At 39.6% G+C, this 17,905-nt stretch overlaps 1 protein-coding gene across 5 annotated transcripts in view; it reads right to left on the reverse strand.

Annotated features, from left to right (window-relative positions):
- The window catches only part of TAF2 (TATA-box binding protein associated factor 2), a 77,624-nt gene that overhangs the window by 9,172 nt on the left and 50,547 nt on the right, over nt 1-17,905 (reverse strand). For 3 of the 5 annotated variants that reach the window (XM_066379404.1, XM_066379403.1, XM_066379407.1), the window contains 6 exons: nt 17,624-17,693; nt 12,905-13,014; nt 7,800-8,029; nt 6,344-6,499; nt 5,765-5,870; nt 3,012-3,134 (listed from right to left, as the gene is read on the reverse strand). In XM_066379404.1, the coding sequence (XP_066235501.1) occupies nt 3,012-3,134; nt 5,765-5,870; nt 6,344-6,499; nt 7,800-8,029; nt 12,905-13,014; nt 17,624-17,693 (795 nt within the window). The remainder of the gene's footprint in view (nt 1-3,011; nt 3,135-5,764; nt 5,871-6,343; nt 6,500-7,799; nt 8,030-12,904; nt 13,015-17,623; nt 17,694-17,905) is intronic. The other 2 variants (XM_066379406.1, XM_066379405.1) reach the window with 1 other exon arrangement.

The raw sequence follows: 17,905 nt of genomic DNA on the forward strand, positions 1-17,905 counted from the left end.
AATCCATGGAATAACAGCGCAGCCCTGCCTAACAGGGCCTCTCAGTTAATGCTTTCTCAAGGAGCCAGAAATTCAGATTTTATATGTAACCTCTATTTTTACTTAACTACACACATTTTATAAGACTTCTAGAGACAAAATAAAAGATGCCTCAGTTGAATAAAAAATGAAGAAGGCCCAAAAAACCCGTGTGAACTTCAGGGTCCCTAGAGACTTAAGGGAAGCCACAGCTCCCTCCACGGCTCCACCTCCTTTCCTGGACCTGCCACTCTCAGTCCCAGGCCTAGGGGACCACAGAGAACCCGACCCTGCTGGAAGGCCAAGGAGAGGAAGATCCTGTTTTACTGCCCGCCTCACTGGGCTGAGCTCAAAGCTGTGCTTCGGACACTGCCAAGGCGGGGCTGAAGCTGTCCCCTCTCGGAAACGCCGGTGCACACTGGCTGGGTTTCATGCTTCTGTCCTTCAGGTGTAAGTGAAGGGCTCTTACTGCCTAGTCTGGGAGTTATCCACCAACTATAACACTGCAGGAAAACTGCAGTAAGATCCCCAAAGAAATACAGGCAGAAATAAACCTTTGGAAAACTACCATCTGTAAAATGAGCGTTCTCTATATTCTAATAACACTTGAATTTTAAGTCTTGCTCAGTGGCCACAGAATACTGAACAGCATAAATACATTTAAAGAAATTACAAAAGCACATATATTTAAAGAATATATTCAAAATTAAGCTGTATAGACAGTCTATATGTAATGCACTGGTAAACACTCTGGGCCATGACATAAAGAGCACTACACTGACCGCACCTAAGCTGAGGTTCTAAAGCTCCCCCATCCCCCACCTCACGCTGTAGCTCCTCCCAGTCTTTCCCTATGACGCCCTGAGAACTAACAGACTGCAAGGAGGAGTCGCAAAAAAGTAAAAATGCATTTTTAAAGAAGTATGTCACAATAATAAAGTGCACTGGTAGGCACAAAAAGGTGTTAAGAATCTTTTCTAGACCTGGCCAGTTGGCTCAGCGGTAGAGCGTCAGCCCAGCGTGTAGAAGTCCCGGGTTTGATTCCCAGCCAGGGCACACAGGAGAAGCACCCATCAACTTCTCCACCCCTCCCCCTCTCCTTCCTCTCTATCTCTTCCCCTCTGGCAGCCAAGGCTCCACTGGAGCAAAGTTGGCCTGGGAGCTGAGGATGGCTGCATGGCCTCTGCCTCAGGCACTAGAACGGCTCAGGCCACAATGGAGCAATGCCCCAGAGGGGCTGAGCATCGTCACTGGTGGGCATGCTGGGTGGATCCCTGTCGGGTGCATACGGGAGTCTGTCTGTCTGCCTCCCCGCTAACTTTGGAAAAATACAAGAAAAAAAAAAAAGAATCGCTTCTACATTCGTTAGTGTACCACATTTCTGAGGAAAAACCAAACAAGTATTTTCTAGAACAGGCATTTATTTGACTGTTGGCATCTGGACAGATTTTATTTTTTAAAAGGCAAAAAAGACAGGAAGAAGCAATATTCTCAAATTGTTGTCAAGAAGTTTGAAACACTCTAAGTTTTATAATTTTTAAAAATGTAGGCAATTTTTTACGTCTAGTAAAATTTCAGTATAATAATAAAGCAAAATTACACCAAAACAAACAAACAATCAAACGAACAAACAAAACACCCAACCTGAAAACTTCCCCAAACCCAAGAGAATACAAAACCAGCCAGGGTCAAGGAATTCAAAATTCACTCATCAAAATAGGTGCTGAAGTCTCTGCTGATCTCCTCCTTCTTCTCCTCCCTCCTCTCAAATTATAAGGGAAAGCTTATTTAGAAAGCCACAGAGGTAGAAGAAGTGAGCTACAGAAGCATTTAGACCAAGGGAGGGGGGATGGAGGGAAGGAGGGAGAGAGGCAAGGAGGGAGGGAGAGAAAGGGGGAGCAGGAGAGAGAGAAAGAGAGAGGGAGAAAGAGACAGAGAAAGAACACTAGCATGAGCGCCCTGGGGAGAGAAGGGATGAGGAAGACCAGGTGTGCTCCACAAAGAGCAGCACCCCTTCCGAAACGTACCTTATGAATCAACTATAAAAACGTATAAAGCACACATAGAGATATAAGCACCCGACAGTCTGGGGCTGCAATACCAAGCCATCTGAGGTGTCGCTTCTGTTTGAAAGTCTCCTGTTAATCACAGATGATTCCCTAAACTCCTCAAATCAATAAACAGTTCCTCTTTTGTTTATGTCATAAAAACATGTTTACATAAGCAAAACTCATCCATTGAAATTTTAAAGCCAGATTAATGACTTTTGGAAAAACTATTCATTAAAAATGATTTTGCTTACGCATCTTGTTCTTCACTCCCTGTTCTTCCAAAACTTGAAGACAGAATCTTTTCATCACCCCTGACTGTTTACTCTTTATCTGGAGTATAATCTTTGCAAGCAGCAAAAGAACAGAGTGAGCAGAAGACAAAAGGAAATAGTAGAATAGGTAATAAACATATCTGAACCAAATTACCTTTCAGAAACTTAAGCCTGATTAGTATGAATAATTTAAAAGTCAAAACATGCTAGTTTTCTAGGTATATTATCAAGTCTTCATGATTGAACCAATTATAAAACTTTCATAGGAAAGAAGAAACAAGAAATAAAAGGTTGATTTTGTATGTTATAAAAGCCCAAAGGCAGATCTGATGACTTCTACTGAAGCTGACATTTTTGTATGATATTTTTAGAACAAGCACTACGAGGACAGAGCCAAATGCTAATACACCAGGACCTTTAAATGACATAAGAGGATTTCCCCCCTTTTCCACTTGTTTGAAATAGTTATAGGTCTAATTTAAAATAATCTTTATGTTAGACACTATATAGTCAATTTGTTAACAAGAAGAACAAGTCCTCAGATCTGTATTTTTAAAGTTTAATGTTGGACACCTGAAACTAATATTGAACATTAAAAAAAAAAAAGAAAGAAAAAGTATGAAGTTTATGGATTTGTTCTTGACCGAGAGTAGGAAGACAATGATTTTACCTGCTCCCTTCCGTGCGAATTCGATTCCCCACGGGGATTTCGTGGCGGGGGTGCCGTCGCAGCCCGGGGAGTGCTGGGCTATCAGAGCAGACCGGGAGCTAGCCGGTCGGAATTTAGAGAGCCCTAATGCCAAAGGAAAAGGAGAAGACAAATTAATTGCTTTGCTTCCCAAAAGTTGGGAGGGGTGCTAAACTTTAAGCCAGAAGTAATTCAACAGTAAAATTCTAGTAAGAATACAGTTTTCATTGCTAAAAATACGATTAGAGGTAACCCTTTGTCAGGGTTTCTAACAGTCTCCATATTCAATAAAGACAGTAAGTGTGACTAGCCTGCTGAACCTGTAAAATGGGTACTCTATTCCGGGGCAGGAACCATCCCATAACTTTTAGTATTTACATGGAACTTGGCATCAAGATTGCTAGCTACCACTCCATCAAATTGCTAGTAAACTTCATTACAATATTTACTCAATGAATAGATAAACTAATTTAGGGGTCAGAAGAGATACTTAAATTAGGAAATGCTTTAGTGGTATAATATGAACAGCAGTGTAGTAGGTAGCAGGAGACCCAGGCTCTGATCGCAAATTATCAATAAATAAGATAAATAATAAACTGGGTAAAGCACTTATCTCTTTCTGTCTCCATTCCTTTATTTGTCTCATGGAAAAGGTCTAAGATCATAGAAGACAACGAGCATGGAGTATGAATAAGGTTTTTCAATAAAAAGAAACAGCAATAGTTCCCAGGGGGAAAAAAAGGTCATATTATAATTTTAAAATGTTTTATAAAGTAAATATAAATTATTTTATAGTACTTTCATTTTTATTTATTGATTAATTTTTACAGAGAGAGGGGGAAGTGAGAAGTATCAACTCATAGTTGTTTCACTTTAATTGTTCATTGGTTGCTTGTCGTATGTGCCTTGACCAGGCAAGCCCAGGGTTTTGAATCAAAGTCCTCAGCATTCTAGGTCCACGCTTTATCTATTGCGCCACAACAGGTCAGGCTATTTTATAGTTAATTAATCTTTTAATTTATTACATTGATGACAATAAAACAATACTATGATATGCAACAAATGGTGATAATATATAAAAATTAATGAATTATACCTATGTATCAATATGGATAAATTTTAGAAGCATAATGTTAAGTAAAAAAAACAAGTAATATCCAGTATCATATAATTTTTGGAAAAATTCAAAAGATGAGGGTCAAGGGCCCAGCTGGGTGGCTCAGTGGATAAAGTGTCAACCTAGCGCACCAGAGGTCACAGGTTCGACTCCCGCTCAGGGCACGTACAAGAAGCAATCAATGAGTGCACAACTACATGGACCAGCTAAGTAAAACAACCAGGTGATGCTTCTCTCTCTCTCTCTCTCTCTCTCTCTCAAATCAATGGAAAAAATCTTTTTAAAAAGTGCAAGTAAACGTACAGATCATATATCTATGTTGTACACTGCGACGAAAAGCAGAATGAGTCAGAAAAAGAAACAAATTTCAAGACAGTATTTACATGTAGTGCAAGGACACGTGAACAGAATAGAGGGAAAGAACAGGGGGAATGGCTGTGACATGGAGTCAAATATAGATGTGATTTAAGGTCGACTCAGATGCAAGTCACATCCAAGTTTTAGTCCTGAAAATTAAAAAAGGCTGAAAACTATATTACTGGAAATTTATGCAAAGAACTTAATTTGATAAGAAACAAAAGCTTTTTTTTTTTTTTGGTATTTTTCTGAAGCTGGAAACGGGGAGAGACAGTCAGACAGACACCCGCATGCGCCCGACCGGGATCCACCCGGCACGCCCACCAGGGGCGAAGCTCTGCCCACCAGGGGGCGATGCTCTGCCTCTCCGGGGCGTTGCTCTGCTGCAACCAGAGCCACTCTAGCGCCTGGGGCAGAGGCCAAGGAGCCATCCCCAGCGCCCAGGCCATCTTTGCTCCAATGGAGCCTTGGCTGCGGGAGGGGAAGAGAGAGAGAGAGAGAGGAAGGAGGGGGGGGTGGAGACAGAGAGAAAGGGGGTGGGGGTGGAGAAGCAAATGGGCGCTTCTCCTAAGTGCCCTGGCCGGGAATTGAACCCGGGTCCCCCGCACGCCAGGCCGACGCTCTACCGCTGAGCCAACCGGCCAGGGCCAGAAACAAAAGCTCTTGTATGAGAATATGTAGTACAAAATTTACCTGTATTAAATAAAAATAAAAAATAACCTAACTGCCTACCAAGAGGGAAATAATAAGGTAAATTATAGCACATCAACTCAATACTGTCTCAGATAATATTTTCAAAAGGGAAGATTAAAGTGCTTGGCAGATGCTTGAGAAAATCTGATATGATACGAAGTAAAACAGGCAGGCGGGAGAAGTGGCTTTGTTCTGGGAGGCATTAACTTTGTCACAGAGTTTTAAACATAGTTATGGTTACATTATTAAACAGAAACCAGATCAAGTATTTTAAGTTTGAGGTTAAGCCTACTATAAATAAAGATAGAAAGAAACAAACAACGACAGAATTTAAAGCTATGGAAGAAATTTGTAAATTAATTTAAAAAAAATCCAGACATACACCAAATGTTAAAAAATAAAGTGGAAAATCAAGAAATACTATGTTATAATCTGATACACTCTACTATTTTACACCAGTTTTTTTACTTGTAAACTTGACAGCTGTTCACTGGAAGATACAGCAACACACAGGAAATGGTGAGATCACATGAACCGCCTGGACCAGCCTGCAGTCTGCTGACCTTACCTGGAGTTGACGGCCTTTCAAGCATGTTCAAGTGATGAGAAATAAACGCCTGGCTATCGTGAACAGTATCCATATCAATCTCCTCCTCGTCCTGAGAACTTGAAAACTAAAACATACACAGAACACAGGGGAAAGGGGGCTGTTATATCCCTTTATGTTTAAATCTTAGCTCTTAGGAAAGGAGCAGAGAGGCCACAGGATATACCCCCAAATAATCTTAGAAGGAATAGTCGTCTCTTTTTCTCAAAAAGTATTGAGAGAGAAAAGACTAAGTGGTCCAGCCTCCAAAAGAAGCTGTCTGGAAATTACCAGCAATAGAGAGCAACTAAAATCTATCCCTCTGTATGGGAGAGCAGGGAGCTGACTGGGTCATGCACACAGCTCCTCCCCAAACAGAGAAGTGTGTGACAACAGAAGTTACACTTCGGCTGGAATGTTTTAGGGATGGACACTTGGGTTCCTTTATGATTCAGTCTGTCCCATCTGTTCCTAAGGGAAAACCATTGTAAGTATTCAAAAAGATTTACAAGAAGGGGAATATCCTACACTGTTAATACAGGTTTAACCTGTATTTCTTACTCTGATTTTCAGTTTGACTTTACTGCTATCCTCATTCTTCTCCAGTATTTGACCAGGTTCTAGTGGGGACCCCAGTGGTGTATCAGACTTCCTCTTCACTCCCTGCTGGTGAGCTGATACATTACATGATGCTTCCTTGGCAAGGTGATCCTCTTCCTGCGGCAATATTTAAGATCAGAATTAGATTTCTGAAGACAAGTAGCTCATATTATAGCTGAAAACTAATAGCTACAGCAACCATGCAGATTAGAGCACGCCCACTGCCTAAAAGTTATCAGCCATGGGCTTAAAATAAATTTCACCTTTTCCTGTCTGGTTTTTTGGGGGGAGGAGGGAGTTATTTATGTGAAGTTTTAGAGTGTTCCCAAAAGAACATATCTTTTGGTGTCATTTTCTCCTCTTATCCTGAAGAATCCAAATATGAATGTGGATAAATTAACATATATGGGCAAGAATTATAAACATATTTCCACAGATTTATAACTATTCAGATCTGAAAGAGCTCTTCAATGCGACTCCTCTTTTCTATGGAAAGATATGTCTTACTTCTTCGTAACCCAAACTCTAGAATAATTTTAAATTTATAACCAGTTAGTACAATCATATTTCAGAAAATCTAGGTGGATAAATAATTTTAAATGACTATTTCTAGCTAGCATAGAGAGAATCTGAGTTTGAAAGTGTCAAAACACCAGTAGGGAGTTGCCAGGCAAGTAATCTGGTCTAAATATTGGTGAAAAATGAAGCTGGGAATACTGGGGACATTTGTCATCAATAAGAAAATCACTCTTTAAATTACAGTAAAATGACTGGTATGTATCCTGAAGGTCTCTCTACAAGTCTGGTAATTTCATAATGCATAGCTAGAGATAAAGCTTTTATAAAGGCAAAAACACAAACATAAAAATTTCAAAATGTAATATGCAATTTCCTCCCAAATCAGATTATTCATTTACCTGGTCATTATATATACATATCATTCATCCATCCATCCATCCATCCATCCATCCATCCATCCATCCATCCATCCATCCATTTAAGAAAGCATTTGCCAGGCACTTATGTTTAGACACAGTTAGGCACTGTGCTAGGTATTACACAGAGTAGGGAGGGAAAAAAAGGCAGACCCTTTGAGTTCAAACAGTTTGCCATTACCATATATTGACACAAAGGTTAATGTGTAGCAAGTTAAATATTCATTTCAATTTTCTACTACTTAAAGAAGAAATGCTATGCTCAACTACAATCATTACGCCATGACAAAAGGAGTAAAGGGACTGTCAGCAGCACTTTGTAAACTGTAGAGTGCTAAATTAATGTCAGCCAGCAGTTTTAAAAAGATACAAAAAACTGTTAGTGGCTTTAAATTCTGCCAGTTCAAAAGAAGCATTTCTCTTCTCTAAACAACTCTATATACATAATAAAACCATATTTCCACAATACATGTGATCCTTACAGGGTTCTGAAATCCAAGCAGCTGTGCGTGAATACTGGGATTAATCGCAGGTTCTTGGCTGCCTGCCATGGCCTCTGGAATTATGGTCGGATTCAAGACAGCTTTTTTCTCTTTCAGATTCAGAACCAACCCAAGCTCTGGCAAGGGTAAGCAGGAAGGTCTACTGAGGCCAAACAGTGTGAAGTACAAGTCCACAGCACCACAGCGTAGCCTCCAGTCATGTGAAGTACCTAAGGAGTCAGGAATGAAGAAAGAACACTTAGTATGCACATTTACCCATACGTTTCTCCCTGGTCCAGAACTTCTACAGGAGGAGAATGAAAGATAACGCCTCACATCTCTCAGCCTCGGCTGAGGATGCATCTTATCTTAACACTGATACTACTCTACAAGGTTACAGGAATTTTATAACTGGAAACAATGTTTTATCATCACACTGTTCTTCTTTACAAAACGAACTTAAAAACAGTATTTTTTCCTGCTTTTCCATTTTTCTTCTAATTCCTCCTCTTTGGTGACTATGCCACATTTGTTCATTCTCTGTTCATCTTGTCTGATTTTCTTCTTTGATAGCCTTTCAGGAAGACAACACTCCATGAGCCTTCATGGACCCAAGCATTTGAAACAAATTCTTCTAACTCTCACATTTATTACATTCAGTTTAAATACCAGAACCCTGCCTGGCCTGTGGTGGCACAGTGGATAAACCTTTGACCTGGAACGCCAAGGTTGCCGGTTTGAAACCCTGGACTTCCCTGGTTGGGGCACATACAACGAGCAGGCAATGAACTAACATGAAACAACTATGAGTTGATACTTTCCATTTCATGCTCCCCTTTCTCTCCTGTCTCTGTAAAATCAATAAATAAAGTATAATAAATAAATAAATAAATAAATAAATATGAAAACCCTACAGCTACTTGAAGTAACATAATACTAAACTTGGACTTATTGTATAGGAGAAAAATATTTTGCTAAACACCTTTATATTTGTGTTGTTACACTACGTATTTGTTTTAAAAAATAGTAATAATAAGCAAATCCGAGATGGCAACAAGTAGTAACCCATGCATCCACCAGAAGACTGCCTGTATAGAAATTCAGCCTAAAGTAGGTGAGAGGCTAGATAGAGGCAAGTTGTTTGAACGCCTCTGATGAGTCTGTTTTTTCCTTCTCCAAAGTAAGGGTTGCGGTCTCAGATCTGCCCAAAGCAGTGGCAAGCCCAGCTCTCTGAGCCCGGGTTCTTTCTCACCGTCCGTTTCTGCCTTCGTAGAGCATTCCTGATAGACACCGCCCTCCGATAGAACTGACTGACAAGATAAAATCTGTCATCTAGGGTTAGGGAATTTCTAGGTTTCCACACGAAATTTAAAATTACCTAGAAAATTTAAGTGAGGAAGAAGCAGTATGTAAATTCTTCTAAGGAAATAAACCCTATATATATTTAACTTTGTGGTTTCAAAAGAGTACTGTAATGCTTTAAAAGAAGAAATAAAAAAGCAGCTGCTACAGCAATTTTTGGACAGCACAAACATTAGGCTCTGTGATTTTCCATAACAAGTATTAGAATAAGGAAATAAATTATAAGCAGCTCGTGATTCTCATGGGACGCACTCTAACAGATAATAGTAATTACATGCAAAAATAATCCCTATGAAAGGAATTAGAATTTTACAGCGCTCCCACTATATACTGCCCTGTGCTAAGCATTCTGCGGCACACTGTCGTGGAACAGCCTGCGTCAGTCCTAGCTGAGACATCTCCATTCTGCTCCCGGGTGGGGAGGTAACAAACACAGTACTGGCAGCAGCAAGAGAAAGAGGCAGGAGCTCCCGAGGAGGACAAGGTTTTTATGTCCTAAAAACTATAAAGAAACCAGAAATGGGAAGAAGACAATGAAAGTAAGACTTTTTCACTGGAAATCATTTCCTTCTCTGGAATGCAGATCTAAATCCTTTATTGGCCTGACACTGCTTAATTTTTTGGTGGGCATCTATTACTCTCCTCCTCAAAGCATCAGAATCCGGGGCCTTTTCCACACGGCTGCAGGGGCTCAGCGCTCTCAAAGAAGGAAAGGAACCCTGCCAGAGCAGCTAGCCCTCAATTTACACATTTGTGGTACAGCAAGCAAAGGAGTAAACCTCAGGCACTTCATCAGTTAGGAAAACAAGAACGGTTTAGGGTACACTGATGCTAGAAGATTAGTATCATCTAATTATGTCTGGTGTCATTCTGAACATTATGGAGATGACATCGAAAACAGTTAATCAATTGAATGTGAATTCTCGAAACTTTAAACAATTATTTTAATTTTAAAAATTATTATTTTACTTTTAAAAAGCAATTGGACTGGTGGGTGTGCAGGGTGGATCCCGGTCAGGCGCATGCAGGAGTCTGTCTGACTGCCTCCCCGTTTCCAACTTCAGAAAAATACCAAAAAAAAAAAAAAAAAAAAAAAAAAAAAGCAATTGGAAATGTGTATTTTTTTGATAAGTTATACCTACTGTCCACTTTTGTATCTCTGTTAGTAGTAAAATTTTCTAACCGCCCACCGGTCCCACAGTAATGGTGATTTATAAAGTAGGGAAGTAACTTTACTTTATTATATTTACAAAGCAGAATTACAGCAAGTTAAAGCATATAATACTTTATGTCAGATTTTCACTAAGTTTGGCAGAATAAATCTTTATAGAACAACTTACTATAGTTAAATCTATCTTTTTATTTATACTGTGGTTGCTCCACTACCGCCCACCATGAAAGCTGGAATGCCCACTAGTGGGCGGTAGGGACCAGGTGGACTACCACTGAGCTAGGGTGTTCTGATTTGTTTTCTGGAAAGGCAGATTAAGGGTAATTAAGCAACACACTAAAGGCTGCTCAACTGCACTGAACACCTAGACGGTGGGTTTTACTTTTTCTCTCTAGCTGGGATTTTTGGCTTTGGTTTACCTTCGGTTTGCATAGAGGAATTAACATTCTTGCTTTCTTTTTTTTGTTTTGTTTTGGTTTTTTTGTATTTTTCTGAAGCTGGAAACGGGGAGAGACAGTCAGACAGACTCCCGCATGCGCCCGACCGCGATCTGACCGGGATCCACCCGGCACGCCCACCAGGGGCGACGCTCTGCCCACCAGGGGGCGATGCTCTGCCCCTCTGGGGCGTCGCTCTGCCTAGACCAGAGCTACTCTAGCGCCTGGGGCAGAGGCCAAGGAGCTATCCCCAGCGCCTGGGCCATCTTTGCTCCAATGGAGCCTTGGCTGCGGGAGGGGAAGAGAGAGACAGAGAGGAAGGAGGGGGGGGGTAGGGGGTGGAGAAGCAAATGGGCGCTTCTCCTGTGTGCCCTGGCCGGGAATTGAACCAGGGTCCCCTGCACGCCAGGCCGACGCTCTACCGCTGAGCCAACCGGCCAGGGCCTTGCTTTCTTTCTGAGGGAATCCCTGATAGTGTTCTTTTCTTCAAATAACTGACCTATAAATATTAAAATTTAAGTCTGATGAAAGAGTTAAAAAAACGAATATCCGTCTTCTATTAAAATTACAAAACAGATAAGAAAACAGGACTCTCCTGGATTTCAAAACCATGGACTAAAATCTTAAAACGGCTGTCACTAGAGAATGAAACTGAGCGGAGTAGAGGGAAAAAGCACTTCTGCTCAGCGCCAGGTGGCTCTGTGGTCTGGGGCATGCCCGCTGCCTGGGCCCCCAAGTGAGAGCAATGAACTTCACTAGCTCTGAGACGAGCTTGGGTCTATCAATAAAATGCCAGGATTCCAAAGCACCCACTTCCATCAGACAGGGGCCTGGAGCAGCTGCTGAGTTCCGCGACAGCATTCTGAAAACCCTGCTTTCATCTTCCAGCCACCTCTCCTACACCAATCACTTACCGTATTTTATTAAATATTTTAACACACCATTTGGTTCAGAATATTTTTTTTTCTTATTTTCCTCCTAAAACCCTAGGTGTGTCTTATGGAGCAAAAAATATGGTATAGATAAGAAATATTCTCGTATTTTCTCAGGTCAAAATGCTGTCTCTTCTGTCTTCACTAGAAGTGAAAGTCTTAGACCAACCCTGCTGCCTGAATCAGAACAGCACTCAGGAAGAAAGCAGAAACCCGGGATTGAGATTCTCTATTCAAATCAGGAAGTGTTTGAGACAAACCTCCAAAACAGCAAATTTGACCCTAAAAAAAAAATCATGTCTTCGTATTTTGAAGTTACTGCTATTAAAGCTTATCAAGTCAAACAGCTAAGAAGAAAGCTCACTTTGAAAGTCACTTATTGGCCATGACTGGTTGGCTTAGTGGTAGAGCATCAGCCAGTGTGTGGAAGTCCCGGGTTCAATTCCCAGTCAGGGCACACAGGAGAAGCACCCATCTGCTTCTCCACCTCCACTCCCTTCTCTGTATCTCTCTTCCCCTCCCACTCCGTTGAAGTAAGTTGGCCCCATGCACTGAGGATGGCTTCATGGCCTCGCCTTAGGCACTAAAACAGTTCTGTTGCCGAGAAACTGCCCCAGACAGCAGAACATCGTCCAGTAGGGGGTTTACTGGGTGGATCCCGGTTGGGTGCATGAGGGAGTCTGTCTCTCTGCCTCCCCGCTTCTTCTCATTTAAGAAAAAAAAAGTCATTTATTCAGGGCATTTTTCAATAAACACAGTAGTACTTATTGACAACAGAGCTTGGAAATGTGTGCAGAGCGGGGCCACAGGCAGGTCTGCCCTGATCTTTCTGTCCATTTTACACTATGTACAAAGAGCAAATCTCATTTATATCATATGTGTATACAGTTTCCTAGAATAAAGCAAAAAGACTCATTTTTCAACACTATGCAACCTTATGAAAAAAATATATTGCAGGTTCACGTTTAAAGGTATTTAAACATTTGAGACACTTTCATGTAAATATTCTTGTTTTCTCAACCATCCTATGGGGCAAAGTAAGTGAATATATGCTTAAAAAATGTTATCACACCCACCACCGTAGGTGTACCCTATGAAAAAAAGACACAAAATAAACCACAGTTCTTTAACTATTGAAAACCTATTGTAAAATGAAAATAACACAATCATAAATATTTTTGAAAGCCACTGCTGACGCCTCACCTGAATTCATAAGTTTCCAAAGCTGATCTACCAGGGCTTCATTGCATAAGGGAGACTCCATGTTCTTAGTAAACGGTGGGTTCTTAGTTAACATGTTTAGAATCTTATGTCTGGAAAAGAAAAAATTTTGCTGACCATTAAATAAAAACATTTGAAAATTACCTGTTGAAAAGTTCCTTCTTCGTATTTTATCATCGCCCTTCTTTGCTCTAGCTTTGTGTTTAAGTTTAGTTTCACTTCAAAAGTCTTAAATTACATCCTAAATATTTACTACTGCTTTTTCACTAAAAAGTTCTGGTGGGCTTGTTCTTTCTAAAATTGCCTTAGTGTACAATGAGGTCTTCTAAAACCCAACTCTGAATTCTTAACCAACATTTGTCATCCTGCTTCTAAAATGAACATTTTATTCTCTTTAGAAAAGTTTACATCAAAGACTGATCAGTAAATATAAAAACCTCAAAATGAGGCCAAAAAAAAAAATCATATAAAGACCAAGAAGTCCACATTTTAAATGATAAAATGAATATAAACTTCATTATTACAGTATCTTTGGAAAGTATGGAAATGTACAGAAGCATTTAAATATGGAGATTGCAAAAAAGGCCTCCTCAAAAGCTGAGGTTCATAAGTCAATATATAAAAAAGTATCCTCATAGATGGCAACAATTATACTCTGCTATTAGGAGTTTTCACCTTATGTGAGAGGTTACCTCAACACATTATGGAGTCTTCTAAAAAAATAGCCATGTGACCAAAGCGAAATGTGAAAAAGAAAATGTCCAATGCTTTGAAGTGAAGACACCATAAAACGAGGAGAGAGGAAGAAGAGGAGCAGAAGCTCCCAATGGAACCTGGCATTTGGTGAAGAAATAAAAGCTAGGATGAGGTCTGAGAAACTCAAACCTAAGAGTAATGGGATGCTTGGATATAACAGGAAGAAAGAAACTCAGGTTGTAATTTACACTGAGGCTGGTAAAACTTTAAAGGTGAACCTGGGAGATTTTTATATTTAAATATTGGTGGAAAGATGATAAATGAGATTAGTATTTAAGAAAGAGATGGATTGCTAGGTTGTAGTTAGGTCAATCCTCTTTGCCTTGGATTCTATGTCTGTAAAACTGAAAGATGTTCACTCTCACTGTTAACATCCTTTTGTGCTTTGAAATGTTAAGACCATATGAAAGTACTACTGAAAGGCTATGAGAACAAAATTGCCATTATCGATGCAATTTACAGGTAGATAATACAAAAGAGGATACATATCCTTCTTGATATTTCATAAGCATATTTTCATCTTTATGCATAAACACAATTCCTACCAGAACCTAAAATCTAGCTGTAAGAATTCATCAGTATTACAGATAAACAGCTTTTAAACTATGGATGAGTCTGTTGTTTAGAGCATGTTAATGTTATTCTGCTTTTAATTTGCCTAAAGAATAAAAGTTAAGTTTCTATCCCGAAGCTTTCCTAATTATGCCAAATACCAAAGCGGTAGGGCCCAACTAATAGAACTTTATAGTATTTATTCAGATCACTGCAAACCCTTTACAGTCATACCAAAGAACTGTCAAGAGCGCTCTGGGATATCTAAAATTATTACTAAAAGAGCAATAATAATAATTAGTACATGTTCTACTTTTAGCAATTAAACCTGTCTTTAAAAAGTTTGTTTTTCTTTAAAATTTAGATAACAGAAGATAGATTTTTTTCAAAAAAAATATTTATAAATGACTAAATTCTCAAAGCAATACCAAGTTTAAGGAAAGACAATGAGAATCTTATCCTTAATTTTTCAGAGATTAAACATCTAAACTTACAATAAGCATATTTCAGACATCTGGAACAAAACTGAAGCGAATCCTACAAAGTCATGGTTTTGTGTCATGTTGACAGCAGCAAAAACAAAGTATGATTTCCCTAGATAATTAAGAATTTTCTTTGTGGGCTAGCCCACTACATTGCCAATCACTATCTATAGGAAATGGGAGTCAAACTAAAACTAAAAAAAATTTTCAAAAACTCCCAGGAGAAAAAGCATTGAATCTAAGAGTATCCCTTGAACTGATACACTGTGATCATATGTATGCTTAGTTCCAAAATGAGAAGATAATTCCATGTCATCTTTAAAATAACTTACCCAATCTAAGAAATATAACCAACATGTATGTTATATGTCAATTATGCCTCAATAAAAAAAGAAACAGCAATAACGAGATAAAGAGAGTTTTATACTATAACACACAGAAAAAGACCTATGTCCCAAAATATTAAAAATATACACATAAAATAACTGTTTAAACACTTTACTGCCATTAAAGATTTTTGTAAGACACACTGAATTCTTGAAACTATAACTATGGGCTAGATGACTTGAAGTAAAGCCTGAAAGGTTCCCTATCGGTGCTATAAGTGAACCCCATCAACTAAGAAATCACGTCAAAAGTAATCATGAAACATATCCTTAAACAGACTTTCATCTCAGAGTATAAATAACAGCTCTTGAAATGTGAATATTAACAGTTCCACAACAGTATTTCAAAAGTAATTATTTATATTGTACAGTATATAATTCAGAAATATAAAAATTTCAATTACATAATTTTATCTGTTAAAAATGGTCTTCAAAATACAATTCCAAGATCTCAGAAATATAATCTTAATGTTAGTGTTGCTGATGTGAATTTAAAACAAATGAATACATGGTAAACTTTATTTAAAATGCTTAATTTCTACTTTCTGTTCCTACTTGTTATCAGTAGGACCTTACTTATAAACTTTCAAATGCAGAAGCTCTGCCACATGATAGATATAGGCCGGTTTTATGCCTATCGTCTTTTATATAAATATGTACTTCAGAATGGATGATTGTAAAACAGTATTTGTCATGTCAACCTTACCCTTAGTATATATATATCAATCAAAATGACAAATTATTTAAAATACAGTATAGCTCACAAATGAAGAACTATGAAATACTAACAGCAAAACATTGTATAAAGAATATTTATGTGACAAACACCATTTAAAACACTGGAATATAAGGTGACTTGACAAGAACTCACTGCCACAACCAAGCCTCCGTTAGCTGACCCGTCCTCCGTGGACTGCTCTTCCCAGGTGCACTCCAGTGAGGTCGGAGGCAGTTTACTTGTGTGCCGTTTCAGAAGACAACCACTACCTGCCAACTGATGTGTCAAGTTGACAAACACTGTCTAGCTCCGTGTTCTTGTTTCCAGTTGAAATGGCTAGAACCTAAGTCACTTTCCAGCTTTCAAATTTTATTTTAGGACATTGCAATACTAAAATGAACAAAAACTTAAGTGTCTATTATGTGCAAGAAAAGACAAAAATGGTAAAAAAAAATTCTTATTTGAATACACTGTAAACATCCTCCTTTGCAAAAGAAAAAAAAGCAAAAGAAAACAAGAATAGAAGGGAATACAACATTGAAAATAATCCCGTCTATTTAAGAAAATTTAAGATTGAATATAAGATAGAAAGGAACAGGCCCTGGCCGGTTGGCTCAGCGGTAGAACGTCGGCCTGGCGTGCGGGGGACCCGGGTTCAATTCCCGGCCAGGGCACACAGGAGAAGTGCCCATCTGCTTCTCCACCCCTCCCCCTCTCCTTCCTCTCTGTCTCTCTCTTCCCCTCCCGCAGCCAAGGCTCCATTGGAGCAAAGATGGCCCGGGCGCTGGGGATGGCTCCTTGGCCTCTGCCCCAGGCGCTAGAGTGGCTCTGGTCGCGGCAGAGCGATGCCCTGGAGGGGCAGAGCATCGCACCCTGGTGGGCGTGCCAGGGGGATCCCGGTCGGGTGCATGCGGGAGTCTGTCTGACTGTATCTCCCCGTTTCCAGCTTCAGAAAAATACAAAAAAAAAAAAAAAAAAAAAGAAAAAGAAAGGAACAAATGAGATACACTGGAAACACTGCTCTTAATTACTTTTAAAGTAAACTAAATCAACAGAAGAAGGTTCATGATCTGGATGTATAAAGGACCCTCTGGGTGCACCACAAACTATTACATACATTTTCCTTCCAGTTACAATAGACATCGTATGTACAATAACAGGGAATAAGTTTTATTTATTAACAATAAATTTTTTAATGTCTTTTCAAATGCAAATCCATTTTAAATATCAAAAACAGGCATAATACCCTGGCCGGTTGGCTCAGCGGTAGAGCGTCGGCCTGGCGTGCGGGGGACCCGGGTTCGATTCCCGGCCAGGGCACATAGGAGAAGCGCCCATTTGCTTCTCCACCCCCTCTCCTTCCTCTTTGTCTCTCTCTTCCCCTCCCACAGCCAAGGCTCCATTGGAGCAAAGATGGCCCGGGTGCTGGGGATGGCTCCTTGGCCTCTGCCCCAGGCGCTAGAGTGGCTCTGGTCGCGGCAGAGCGAAACCCCGGAGGGGCAGAGCATCGCCCCTGGTGGGCAGAGCGTGGCCCCTGGTGGGCGTGCCGGGTGGATCCCGGTTGGGCGCATGCGGGAGTCTGTCTGACTGTCTCTCCCCGTTTCTAGCTTCAGAAAAATACAAAAAAAAACAAAAAAAAACAAACAAACAAAAAAAAACCAGGCATAATAAATGATACATAACATATTCCTGTTTCCAAAAATAATAAAGACTTGTTTCACCTATAACCTTCTGAAATTATTCAAGTTACTTTACGACTTACAAAAAAATTATTGCAAAAAAAAAAAATTATTGCACAAAAACTAACCTTACATAGGGTACAGGGTCATTCTGAATCATACTCAGTAGCCACTGCAGCTCTTCATAGCTCCTGTCCACTGAAAATAAAAATAAATATATTTGTTGCAACTATAACCAATTAAACAAGTGACAGGTAAGGAGGTTATACTTAATAGTTCGCGCTGTCTTAGCCAGATTGTCAATCAGAGGTAAAGGCTGCAGACAACTTCTTTATATTTCTTTTATGAAACAGGCTACTGTGTAAAATTTGTTAAGTATTGTACAATATGTAGCCAAAACATAAAAACAG

The sequence above is a fragment of the Saccopteryx leptura genome, chromosome 3 (genome assembly GCF_036850995.1).
Source record: "Saccopteryx leptura isolate mSacLep1 chromosome 3, mSacLep1_pri_phased_curated, whole genome shotgun sequence".
NCBI lineage: Eukaryota > Metazoa > Chordata > Mammalia > Chiroptera > Emballonuridae > Saccopteryx > Saccopteryx leptura.